General features: G+C 32.7%; 1 protein-coding gene across 10 annotated transcripts in view; it reads right to left on the bottom strand.

Annotated features, from left to right (window-relative positions):
* Positions 1-1,762: 1,762 nt before the first annotated feature.
* LOC112683800 (potassium voltage-gated channel protein eag) overlaps positions 1,763-14,432 on the bottom strand; it is a 160,509-nt gene continuing 147,839 nt past the window's right edge. For all 10 annotated transcript variants that reach the window (XM_025554960.1, XM_025554967.1, XM_025554965.1 and 7 more), the window contains 6 exons: positions 8,249-8,417; positions 7,928-8,182; positions 7,442-7,641; positions 4,911-5,163; positions 4,073-4,269; positions 1,763-3,180 (listed from right to left, as the gene is read on the bottom strand). In XM_025554960.1, coding sequence (XP_025410745.1) covers positions 1,939-3,180; positions 4,073-4,269; positions 4,911-5,163; positions 7,442-7,641; positions 7,928-8,182; positions 8,249-8,417 — 2,316 coding nt within the window. In that variant the 3' untranslated portion in view covers positions 1,763-1,938. The remainder of the gene's footprint in view (positions 3,181-4,072; positions 4,270-4,910; positions 5,164-7,441; positions 7,642-7,927; positions 8,183-8,248; positions 8,418-14,432) is intronic.

The raw sequence follows: 14,432 nt of genomic DNA, 5'->3' as shown, positions 1-14,432 counted from the left end.
GACTTTCTGTCTGGAGTTGTGTTCTATTTATAGGGGACAGTAATAGGAGAAAAACGAGGATAATTTGACCAACGTTTTTCCCGATTAAAATACAGGAGTCAGTGGCATTTTTTCTCAAAAAAATAAAACTTTACGGTTTTTTTTTTTTTTTTTTTTATAATTATTCCGAACATGTAAATTTGTTTGATGGACGCGAAGAAAGAAAATCGTCACAGGACTCCCTATATATTTAAGAATTTAAAGTATTCCATCAAAATTGTTCCCTTACACGTTTTCAATATTTTATAATGAACCTTAATGTCCAGAGTTTTATAAAATTACTTAAAAAATAACAGTATAATATTATCAGATTTTATACTGGAGAAGGCACTAAATTAAGATAAAAAGTCGTTAAATTAAATTAGGTATTACATTTTTGGTAATAATAAGTTAAATATAATGTATAATAAAATAATTGTAATGCATCACATTTCAAAATGAGAGTAGCTCTAGTCCGATATGAAGAATTTACAATTAAAATATGATTGTACTATATAATAATTGTGTACGAGATTATAAGAATAGTAATTATTCGAAAAAGACGAAACAAAATATCTATTTATGAGAACAATAATACGTCCCAGAAATTATGAGACCATTGCAGAAAAGTATGAACATTAAAAAAATACAATGATTGAATATAATACAATATAATAATAGTGAATATTAGAAAAATAATATATTAATCATTATACAATTATTATTATTTAGAAAAAACGGTGTTTGTGATTCGCAAACTAAAGGATTTCAACGACGAATATAAGGTAATCATAATACTATGATGATTCTAACGGGACTAGAGCTATATAAGGGTCTTATAAATAGGAAACGGGGTATACTCTAAAGGGGTTCTTAACCATTTTTCGAATCCAGACCCTTCAGGAACAACGGAAACCATTTTTGTTTTATTTAAATTTGTAAGTATATTGGAAAAAAATACTTTGATTGGAATACAAAAAAATAAAATATGATTAATATTTTCGCAACAAAATAATAAACTATCAACAATAAAAAAAAAATATATTATTGTATCGATTTCATCGTATATTGTGAATATATATATCCGTCCCGGTCTCTTAAGAATCTACGGATCTTTGGTTAAGAATCTCTGAGATAAAATAATTTCAAGAATTCTTATGGGTAAAAATAAAAAAATAACTGTTGAAAGCGTTACGTTGGAAGCTCGTGTATAGTAAATGTTAGTCCGAAATAATTTATTGCACGACAATACGGCCAGAAAAATTACGAGTATTTGATTTCTGCCTTTTCCACCATATGTAATATAGCATACTTGTACACGTAAATATGAATTAATCTACGACTTTAGTCAAAAACGCCCAATCCCACTCTACGGAAAATAAATCACAATGCCAAGTAATCAAATCTACATAAGTATAAAGTTTAATTTGTTTTTAGTATTTCAATATAAAATAATATAATATTATATATAATAATGTCTACACTTTTGAAAATAATGATTCTTCGTGGAAAATGTCGAGTAAACAACGTTGGATCCTGAACCGTTTAAAACTTAGCAAAAAGTGAGAAACGGGAAATATTTTATCAAAGCCGGATATACATAATATTACGAACGTGCATAAAAATCTTTCCAATCTTCCGATCACATATTAGAGTTTACGGTTTATTCTCTACATTATTTCATTATATTCATTCGTTTTATAGTTACCCATTTTATGTATGAAAAAAAACACATATAAACACATACGATAAAAATATTTTAAGTTGTACATGGGTTTCAAACACTAGACAATGATTCTTAATTAAAATTATTTTTCTCTTGTACATTATTTATATCGATGAGTGTACAACACATATACAACATATGCCTATTGTAAATAGTACACGTCTGTAGCTTATCGGTTTCCCCGATATTTTACGTTAGAGAAAATCGTTTGGCCGCGATTTTTTGAGCGATTCCGACCTGGGAAACGGGGGTGGCGACGTATCCCTAGGGCTGTACGGCCTCATTGGTGGCAGGGCGGATGACGAGGACCGCGTGCGTGACTTGCTGCGCCGCCGTCGGACCATTGGCGGCAGTTTGGGTGTCACCGGTGAGCTTAGATCGTCCGTGCTCTTCGTCCGGCACCCACGGCCCACGTCCGGTGGCGTATCCGGCGGCAGCGGTGATGTCACGGTCTGCTGCTGGTGATGATGATGATGATGATGATGGTGAGGCTGCAGCAGTGGCGACGGGGCGGACGACGCGACCGACAGCGCGTCCAGCTTGTCCACGATCCTCACCATCATGTCCTCGATGGCGGTCAGACGCTGATTGATGGACCACACGTCCGTCTTGAAGTCGGCCTTCAGGTCTTCGATCTTGGACAACACGTCCAGATCGAGCGGCGGCGGCAGCAGCATGGACGGACACGGTGGTGGTGGCGGCGAAGGCGCGTCCGCGCGTCTCGATTGCGGGGACGCCGTCTGCTGCTGCTGCTTCGAGGGCGGTGGTTCCTCTTCCGGGTCCCGTCCACCGGATGGTCGACCGGCTTGCTGTTGCTGTTCATCCGTCTCGTCTATCGTCTCCTGTTGCCGCTGACCACCACCGCCTCCGGCCGCGAACGGTTCCGCGGTCGCCGGCAACTTTTGCAACTTCGGGAACACCTTGTGGCCGTTTCCGCCAGTCGCCCGTCCCGGGGAATCACGTGCCTTGGCCGTGCCTTGGCTCTGCTGACTCGTCGCTACAGAACCGGCCGTAGAATCCGCCGAGTCCGCGCTCCCGCCTCCACCTCCTCCGCCGCCGCCGCCGCCCAACACCTTGCCCCATTTCGACATCTTTTTCGGCGCCGCCGCCACCGCTGCCGGTCTTGTTCCCGTCGAGCTCGAAGCCTGCTGGTCCTCGGACTGCTGCCTCAACACCAGTGGCAACACCTTGGGACGACCGGTGCCGTCCGATGCGTCCGTCACCGACGGCGTCCCACCGTCCGTCTTGTTCTCGTCCGTGGACGTCGTGGCCGCCTGTTGCATGCCCAAAACCTGACTGGGCGCCCGGTCCTTCCGGAACTTAGTGAATATCTTCCGGACCAATTGGTCCCGCTGCTCGTCCAGTTGCGGTTCGTTCTTCCGTTTTTCCGCCAGCTCTTTTTCCCGTCGCACATCGGCGACCTTCCGAAATATAAGCTGTGACACAACAAAAACACAGTTTTCAATTAAACGACCAACGCTACCGCTACTTCTACCACTACACTAGTGTACTACTACTATCGGTGTATAAATATTTTCAACTCTCACTATGTTGAACAAGCGAACGTAAATGATACGCAACTATCTGAGCTATCGATTCAAATTAATAATCAATACACTGTTGCATCGCCCCTCCAATCGTTAATGTATTTTTTTATTTTTATTTTTCTATCGAACATAGTCGGGTCATAACAAAAATTAAATTCAGCATTATTTTCATATAATAATCTGGACGTTTAGGGAGAGATAAAATTATAAACAAAATACCCTTCATTGACTGATACAGCTTTGCTAAACCTTGCCATAACCTACCAAACTTGATATTTGGAATAGTGGTTTCTTTGAAATTCTATATGTACAATAAAAAATGATTTTTAAAATAATTTCATTTTTAAGGATCGAAATAGTATTGTGCTGGATGAAAAAATTTATCTTTTTTAGGTTTTGTATAAAATATTTAACTATAGTACCTAAATAGGTTAGTTTTAATAATCATTTATTGATATATAAGTAAATAAATATACAGTAGGTTTTGTTAGAAAATATTCGGGGCAGGTATTTTGGTTCATGCAAAGATAAGATAAATCGGGAGAGTAGAGATAAAACATGAACCAACTAATTGAAAAATAAATTTCAGTCGGATGACTGAAATAGTTGGAACGCATGTAGAAATATAAAACATTATACTCATACACGGAACGCTGGTCAAAATCAATGAGTATGAAAAATATTCAAAGAATATTAAATTTAATTTCACTTGACAGTCGTTCTAATCTTGTAGATCAATCGATCTCTTGAGCAGTCGAAATATCGCGTCTAATACACCTACCCTATGCCTGAGGTTATAAGTGAGTATTAGATTTCGTGAAAATGAATTGGCAAACGCTTGGTAGAAATCCAACACTTCTAGAAGTCTATCTCTCTTGATCGTGTGTAAATCGCAGTAGGTCAAAGCTCGCACATTGGCCGCCGACTGGCCAAGTGCCGTATCCTTCCAAAACGAATCACCGAAAACGTCACCTTTTCCTGTAAAATAAAAAACAACAATTTATAACCATAATTACGTTTTTATTGAAAATAATAATTCATTAAACGTAGTTCTATAATCTTATGCTAAAAAATAACAAAAGGAAAAGATACTTCAGAACAAAATGCATGTAACATATAAAGATACATTTATAGTTTATAAAATGTATGAAAGATAAATTACATTAAACAATTGTACTTATATAATAAACATAATTTTGTCAAACGAGAAAAATTATCTAAATGATTTATTGATATATTCAAAATTATTAATAAAAATGCCAAATTTGAACTTGAATAATAACTTATGCATGCCTATTTCCATATGAGATTGTTCAAAAATTAAAAAAAAAATTCACGAATATGTAACTGTGAGTATATATATATGTATATTTTTTCGGTTCATTTTTACTGTTACATTATTGTTTTTTTTTTCAGTTTAAATGAATCGACGAATTTCAAACAAAACTTATGTTTATTGCTAATCTTATGCGCATCGAAGGGTTTCAATTGACAAACAAATCGTACAATTTATAAAAAAATATATCGAATCTGACGACGACCTAGATAGCTATACACAACATATATATATTTATCTATTCCATTATTCATCGTTATACTATTATCATTATAATGCTCACCCAAAATTGCGACCACTTCGTCGTCTTGGATTACTTCTAATGAGCCGGTAACTATGAAGCACAACGAGTCAATGGACTCCCCGGTGTGGAAGAGCAGATCACCCGGTGCCGAATGACTCATCGTAAAGTGCATGGCCAGGGCACGTAAGCACCCGTCGCTGGCCAAACGGAACGCCGGGTGCTCGTTGAACACTTTTCGGTTGAGATGAACACATATGTCCGCCTTCATGTCTTTCGGACAGTAATTCAGAACCTATATGACACACGACGGGGCATATTATTATTATTGTCATACGAGGACGTAATGCAACTATGACAATTGTGACGATGACGATGATGATAATTATGTTAGATTTTGTAAAAAACATTTTAATTTAGATGCTGATGACGAGTGAAGCGTGACTTGGTAGCCAAATTCTTCGGGCGCCAGGCCATTTGGGCTCTATTCCACGTCAATAAATATTATTACCCGTACTAACTTCATTGTTTACAGTCAAAATGAATGTACGTTCGAGATAGGTGATCATCAATACGGTTGTTTTATACTCCCAACGAACCCCCGTTGAAGTCATGCACTTTATTACGCTTTAAAACAACGGATTTAATGGTTGATAAAAAAAAAAAAAAAGTTAAGTATCACCGACTTAATAATTGTTCTAAAAACGACATGTAATATATACCTGCAGTCTATATATATAAGGTATATAATAAACATAGCTTTTAGATACAAACACGAGAAAGTCACAAAACAATATCATTATACATAGGTATGTGTTATCATTGTGATTTATTTTGCGTAATCGATTTAGTTTTCAAAGTATTAATATATTATTATGCGACTCCTCAAAAGAAAACATGAACTATCCGAATTTGATATAAGAGTATAAATTAAATATTAGTACCCTGTTTTAACCAGAAAATGTTCATACGTACAACGTTAACGAAATAATTAGTTCTAGCCATTTCCATTCACCTTATAAAGCATATATATATATATATATATATATATATGAAGCATGTAACAATATTGAATGGATGGGTAACTGACGGTCTACGTATTTTTTTTATCTTCCCCATGATACGTTATCTGTTGCCGCTACATCTTAACATGGGAGCCGGGCTGTGTCGTTGCACCGATTGTTTTTCCCTCCACGTTATCATTGCGTGAGCGTGATATCGGTTCGTTGGTGTGTGGTAGGTAATGAACGTGTTTTCGTCTTAATTTTTTTTGGTTATTTTGTCAGCGGAAAATAATGGCATGTGCGTTTGTATACCGGCGCGTTATACGTACTTCTTTTCTTGATTCTCTTTTTTTTTTTTTTTTGTGTGCAAACATGTGAGCTCGTGAGCGTACTTTTATTCACCTTTTATACTTATTTTAATTACTCGCGTGTGCGTATTACCGGTGCAGTAAACTTATTCGTACAATCGTGTTAATATTATCCGTTTGTGCATTCGTTACCGGCGCGGTATATATTTATTATAACTGTTAAATATTCGCGTGTGCATACTTTTACCGGCGCAATATATATTTATTACAACTATTAATTAGATTATTATTATAACTTATAACAATATCGCGTGTGCGTTCTACTACGGGCGCGATATATTTTATTTTTTAGTGCAACGTAAATACTTATAATACTTATTTTTGGTCTCCACTGAATCTGGTATTTATATAATAATGTTTGATGTATTATTCATTTTTTTTATTATAATAGCTTGTGTTTCTACTATTTAGTATTACTTTATTCTATTGGTGTTAATTTTGTTTTTATATCTTATTATTTACTGTTTGTATTATTATTTTATATTTATAGTATGTACAGCATGGGTACCCATTCTTCTTTTGTTACTTTTCTCTAAACTATTTAATTTCTTTATTATAATTGTTCATATACGTAATATCTTTATTGCTATTACTATTTGAACTTGTGTTAATTATTTTTAACATTTAATTTTATATTCGTTGCCCTTGTCCTCTCTTTCCGTGTGTCGGCATATTGTACGGGATGGATCCTAATCATTTTCAAATAACTTCATAATATTTTAGCGTTTATCGGTATTTCATTTTATAACGTTTATTATAAAATATAGGTATTATATTCTTATCTAGTATTGAACTGCAGCTAAATTATTAAATATCTAAATATAATTTATATCCATATCGGTATAGCTAACAAAACTATAGGTATTATACATTTATTTGATTGTATTGATTTTGTCGTAAAATTAAGTTATCTATATAAAATAAACGCTAATTGTCAATTGTAATGACTTTTTTTTTTTTTTTTTGCTTTCTTTATTCTGGTCAGCCAGATTTTAAAGTTTTATTAATTAGCTCTCTAGTTACCATAAGTTTCCCATCCATGGCATATTAAGGTATAAATAAATATATAAATATTATAATCGTTAGGGTAATTTAATTTGGGTCGGTTATTAATTATATTTAATCCACCAAGTATCAGAAACAAAATAGCCTCATCCATTATCCGGAAGGGTGCATAAGTAATAATGCATGTAAGCCGTACTTTATCCGTGTCCAAGCCCCTGGTCATTGCCCACGTGGACACCACATAGTCCATAACCCGCTCGGATAGCGCTTTTGGCACTTCGTGAAGCTTCATGAACTCTCTGACATTGTTTAACATGTCGTGGTATTTGGCAGTGGCCGAAGTCATCTGCTGAATGATGGTGGTGACATGACCAAAGATAGTTGCGTAAAGCAGCGCTGTGAAAAAACATAATGACTAAATTATAACAATAATGATAATAATAATAGTAATAAAAATATAACCATACGAAATAAAAGTTTTAACATATCTATAACGCAATTTTGTGTGGTTATGTCAATTATTCATACAAAAATATCTATATAATAGTATTGTTTTTTTGTAAATATGCCCAATTGTGTAAACTCTAAACGGTTTCAAGTATTTTTATCTCGCCTTGTTTACATTTCAACCGATCGACTAACCAAAGTTTCGATTTTCATGTTTTATGTTGAATACACTTACACGCAATCACCATCATACATATTGTAAAAATTTTCTCGTTGTCCGTCTCCGAGGCTACGTTGCCAAAGCCCACGCTCGTCATACACGACATGGTGAAGTACAATGCGGTAACATACATAGTCTTTCTCGGAGGTCCATGTACCAGTTCGGTAGCGTTTGTGTGTTCGGACAATACGTACGAGTATGGATACTGCGTTATGTTGGCCAGTTTCCACAGCCACGAGTATTGATATCCATTTTCGGCGTCCGACCGTCCTAATTACATAAACGTAACAATAATAATATTAATAAACAAATAAAATGTTAACTAATCTCACTCACCTATGGAATACCAAATGCATGCCAGCCAATGAGCCACTAACATGTAAAAACATAATAGTAGAATCAACATTGCGGCACCATATTCCAAGTACCTGTCCAGCTTCCTGACTACCCTGCCTAATCGTAGTAACCGGACCACTTTCAAGGCACTGAACAAACTTCCGATGCCCTATGCAAATAAAAAGAAAACAAGAAGTGGTATTTTTATATTCTTCGAGTTAATATTATGAGCTGATTAAATTTCATAGTTTAAAATAATTTGCGACACGTGTCGATCATTACACGTTCTCAGACAGTATAATATTCTTATCGTCATATATATTTTTGAAATATATTCATGTGAAAAATATCTCCGCAGTAGTCAATAGAATAGAAAAAAAAAAAGTCAAAATTATATTTCTCATTACTTCAGTGTTCTCACTATTTCTTTGTATCCTTTTCTCTCTACAAATGTTTTGCTCTTTCTGCGAAATATTATGTAATCCAAATCAGAGAAAATATATATACCATTTTGTTTAAAACTCTCAAAAAAAAGCAAAAAAAAAGATTCAAAATAAAGTAAATTTATTTAGATTTAATGATAATTTTATAATTAATTATTTTTTGATAACGTTCATTTTAGTAATATTTACATATATTTAAAGACATAAATAAAATATTTTTTTTTTTTATTACTTACTGCTCTACCATAATAATGACATTTTCTAACCAATTCATGTCTCCGAATACAGCTATTGACTTCTTCTGACCTATTCTAAAAGGCCAAATCATATAATATTCGGAATATGCCGTTTTTTTTCATTCTACTTGTATGAAATCATATTATAACTTTATATCGGAGTTCATCGATTCAGCATGAATTTAAATTGAACCACGTCTCCAATGACGGTAGACTGCTTGAAGTCAAATTTCAACAATTTTTATGTATACATATGTGTATAGCATTATCCATTTATACTTTTGATAATATATAATCTTATTTAAATTATTTATGTTGTTATATATTATTTGATGGTTGAAAGATATGTGGGTTAGAGCAAGAACATATTGGTTAACGGACGATATGAACTCGCATATATATTATTAAAAAACATATTTGAAAAAAATCGGTAGAAATATATCGGACGATGTTGCAGTCACTTTATTCAAAAAATTCAGAGCAGATGCAGAAAATGTTCAAAATAAAATTGCTATGCTACAGTGGAGCAATTCAATTGAATCAGGTATGTATAAATAAATAAAATCCTTAATATACCCATGAGCGTGTAGCGATATTCTCAGAAACCCAAGGTTTTATTTAAACAATTTCTATACAATATTGCACTGCCCGGTAAAATACGTCCACGATACGGCAAAGCTCATTGGAATGTTTGGTACAAGATATTTCATTTTACTCGAACCAAATATCAAACAATAATAATACGAAGTACATTTGGTGGATCTCCAAATTACGATTTTTTAGTATAGAAAATTAATTTTTTTTATCATTTTCAATTTCTATATTTTTTTAATAAATTTTATAGTATAATTTATTTCCTTAACATATTACGACATGCATACACACGCGTACACACAAACACTTATGGGCTTCGATTAACACATATTTTTCGTTCAATGTTCAGTTTGGGATCGTTATGAAGACAAAAACATATTTTTCTTCAATCGGTTCAACACAGCAGGAAATCTCTACAAATCGCATAACCATTGTAATCAACGACTTTTTTGTCCGAAATACTATTTGTAAGTAGCGTTTCAAATGTTATTCTGACAAGTCAACATTTCCAGACGTCCCAATACGTTAAGCCAAACTAATGATTAAAATAGTTCTCTGAATACCGACTACATCCTTTATTCTGTGTATGTATAACCGTGTTCTGTATTTTTTGTAGAACCGTCTCTACAAAGTATCACTACAGCTCTAAATCAGAATATCAATTATATATTTTTTATTTGACAAAACGTCCCACGTACCACACACACTCGATAAGACTATTGTGCATAATACGCGTATAATGTGCTCGATTCGATGGAAAACATTAGAAAAAAAATAAAAATTACTTGCAAAGACCATGTTATGGACAGTTTGTGGTACAGTGTATTATGTACAAGGAAAAATAAATGCTCTAAATGAACCTAAATAAAATAAAACAGTACTGAGTGTATGGAACATAATATATTATATTTTTCCTGCATTGTGTTGTACGAAACAAAATATACGAATTATTGTGAACAGTTTATACGACGGGTACAAAATACGAATGTAGTAAAATCTTGAAAATAACCTTATCTCTTATATATTGTTTTGCTCTTGTAGTGTAACGAAAATATATAATAAATGAAAAATCAATATCAGTAGATTTGATATGTCTACAGTGACGTCTGCGATACGTGTAATCAATTCGAAAAATTTTAAAAAACGTCTGAATTGCGTCCGTATACCTAACCAATGATTTTATACGAACATATCGTGTCATGCACATCTACTGCGAGCTTAATAATATAAGTAGCCCACGGATTTTATTTCCGATCAATCGAAATATACAGGTGTAACAATAATAATTATAATCATCCTGAGCTTATCGTACCATTTTTAATCGACGAAGAATCCAAAACATTACAATATTATAAACAAACACTTAACAAGTAAAAAAAAAATCGGAATCTTTACTAAACTTTAACTCTATCGCAAGATTGTACAATTTTTTTTAAATATTTATTTTTTTTACTCAAATATTGTCACACGTCTCAAATGAAAATCCATCTGCAAAAATTAATTTAATTATGCCAAGATACCAATATGGCGTATAAGTAAATATATACTACGCGTATGTGTATGTGTGTGTGTGTGTATGCAGCCTAAGGATCGGGATTTATACTCTTTCAAATCTTGTCAAATCGTAAAAAATAATTTCACACGACACCGTATATATATACACGTTAATAATAATATGCTAGCTATGTGCTGTCATAATAATACTCCAGAGAAAAAATGTTGTGCACGATACGTAAAATCCTTTATATTTTATCTGAATATAATATCCTTGCTCAAAATCTGCAGACACATTGCACTGTGTATAAGTATATGCAAACACTGTCACAGTGATATTGTGGTGGAAAAAGTGAACGTGCATCGTATATAATCAAGGATTTACGTAACTTAAAAGTAATTTCTATCAAGAAATTTGATAAAAAAAAAAAATGTTTAAATATTATTTATTATTATTAGAATATATTATATACCTATGCATTATATTTATACTTAGTAATTTTATACTTTTTCATCATTCGTGATAGAAAAATTTTACTATATACATGATGAAATATATGAACTATATTGTGTTCACGCATCCTCAAATATTTTTACAAGACAATATTTTTTTATTTTTCTTCCTTGTTTTACTTAGTAGATATTTGTTTATTTTTCGGAGTACTTAATGTATCCCCGACATGATATTCTACGAGATTCAAAAAGGCGTACCATTTTGTCTATAGCTCCGAAAGCTACAGAATTTCATTACTTTTTTTTTTTTTTTATATAATAAGGACATTATGCGGTGTACATAAACGAACATTGCATAATGAAGGAAACCAGATCCAATTATTTTCACTGTGCGGCGTACCCTACCCGGAATTCTATATCTGTGGGTTCTAAATGAATCTGCAGACAAACAGCACAAACGCGAAACGTTAATAAAATAAATTTTACAACGGGAACAATAAAAAAAGGATTTTGGAGACAATATTGCAGACAAACAAATACGGTGTGTTGTCTTTCATTGATCATAGACCAAGTAAACTAATATGAATTTTTTTGGTAATATATTTATTTTTTTTTATATATATATATATAATTAAGAACAAAAAATAAATACATATTTTAAAACCGATTTATCCATTAAATATTTTCTCAATCAAGATTTTTATTTACTTTTTATTATTTGCTACATAACTATACTAACTGTAATGGTTATATTATACTTCTAAACTCGATTATTTAAAATGGCATGCATGTGTCAGACCAATAAACATTATGAGGGTGATTGTGCGTGTGTACGAATCGAGATAGTGCTTACAGATGTATAAACATAAAGTTCAATTTTAAAAATTCGGACCTACTTTGCAATTTGATTAAGCTTCTATTTTGAATACAAATAAAAAAAAAAAAAAAAAACTTTTGCTAATGCGTATAATGTAACACGTCGTAATATTACAAACTTTAAAATTATTATAAAATCTTATTCAAAAAAAGATGTTCGTAGTTTTTCCCAGGAATTTTTTTTTTTTTAGAGAGAAAATACAGAAGAATAATCAATAAAAACTTTAAAATATTTAAATATGAAAATAATATAATAAATTCAATCAATTTAGTTCATTATTATTGATAAAATTTACACTATTATTATGGAGATTTATCGCTGTTATTATGTTATTATATTACTACTACTTTTCGCGGAAAGCGGCTTAGCAACGTGATAGTAAAAAGTTTTTAACCCTCGCTTGAGAAATTGGCAACTTTTGAAAGCTACCGCAATACTCTAAATAAATTTTGCTGGAAAACAACTTTTGTGGCGGGTTTTATACATTCTGTGTATTGGTAACATTAAGAAATATCTCAAAATGATAGGAGGGAAAAATTATAATTTAAAATAAAAATATTCTTTCAAACCTAGTAGAAATTAAGAAACGAAGAAACCTTGGATGTATACTTATATAATATTGCATATATAGTTACAAAAAATTCTACTAGAGGGAACTTATCATAGCTGTGTAATGCAAAAGTTTCGAAGAACTTTTACTTGTTCGGAAAGTATTTAAAAAATGTGCACACGAATGCATACACACAAAGTTGGAAAACAACTAAATATTCATACTGTGTAGTCGTCGATGAGGTGTGAAATTTATTCAGTCGCTATGTACACACACAGTGCAATTTAAATAATTGATTTTAGTTATCGGATCGTGTACATATTATATAATTCATGGTCAACCCATGAATAATACACACTTGTCTTTTGGTCGTTATAGACCCACTACCCGGTTCTTATAGATAAAATGACAAATATATACATTGTGTGCTGTGGGTGTTTTACACGATCTCTGCGTTGCACTCCTGACAAGATACACTTAAAGAAATTACTCGAGTGGTTTACATATTATTATTCTATATATTTACTATGCATACACTGCTATGGCATATGAATACGCTAATTTCCTGTCGAGTGTATCATCAATATATGTTTCACACCTATACCACCACTATACCATATGCGAAATAATACACACACGCAACACATGTGTACACGTATGCACGTACGTGAATTATGAGTACTATAGTATGTTAAGCATTTCCCTATGAATCTTCTTTACCCTCATTATCCCTGTCCTAATATCGGACTAACCTAGTCGGCAGTGGCAGCGGTGGCATCTGTGAATTAATCTCTAAGTAGATTATATATAACACGGTGCAGAAAGACCTGGTCAGCAAAAATTGTAAAATAGGCGACCAACGTTTTCATTGTAAATGAAAAACAGCGTAATATTTTATAGATGTATGCATTTATATCGTAGTAGATGTATAATTGTGGCCTGTATTACAAGTTATTTTTTGAGTTAGTATATCTGCTCCACTATGTATATTATATTTTAATACTTGCATACAGTTAGATAATTGATATTCCGTGATAATAATTACAAGTTGTTATAAATCACTGAACGGAGAGAATGAGGGTCATAGTTATGTGATGGTTTTGTTGGTTTTCTTATACTTCCCAACAGTTTCATCGAATCTACGGTTGTAATAATACAAAATATTTGTAATATACATAAGATCATTACAAGTATTTTTTATCTTATTGAATTGCTCAGTTGCTTGCAATAGCCATGTGTAGATGTTGCGTTACAGATTGGTCACTTGAAACTTACTTGATATAAAACCTTAATTTATAAGGTCCTTAACAAGCAAACATAATATCACCGTAAGACTATTCGTCAAAAGATCCAAACATTTATTATTTTTTTTATTTTTCGATACCATAATTTAATATGTAAATAAATATATCATTAACTTCATATTATGCCAATATCACATAAACTATATTGAATGATCAAACTCGTAAAATTAAATTTCAGGCCTATTGTAGGAGATGCGCAGAAATAGATCTAATACATGATTAAGGAGGGAATA

The sequence above is a fragment of the Sipha flava genome, unplaced genomic scaffold, assembly GCF_003268045.1.
Source record: "Sipha flava isolate LNK unplaced genomic scaffold, YSA_version1 236_pilon_pilon, whole genome shotgun sequence".
Taxonomy (NCBI): Eukaryota; Metazoa; Arthropoda; class Insecta; order Hemiptera; family Aphididae; genus Sipha; species Sipha flava.
The sequence above is the reverse complement of the archived record's forward strand: the minus strand, read 5'-3'. Positions and strand labels throughout refer to the sequence as shown.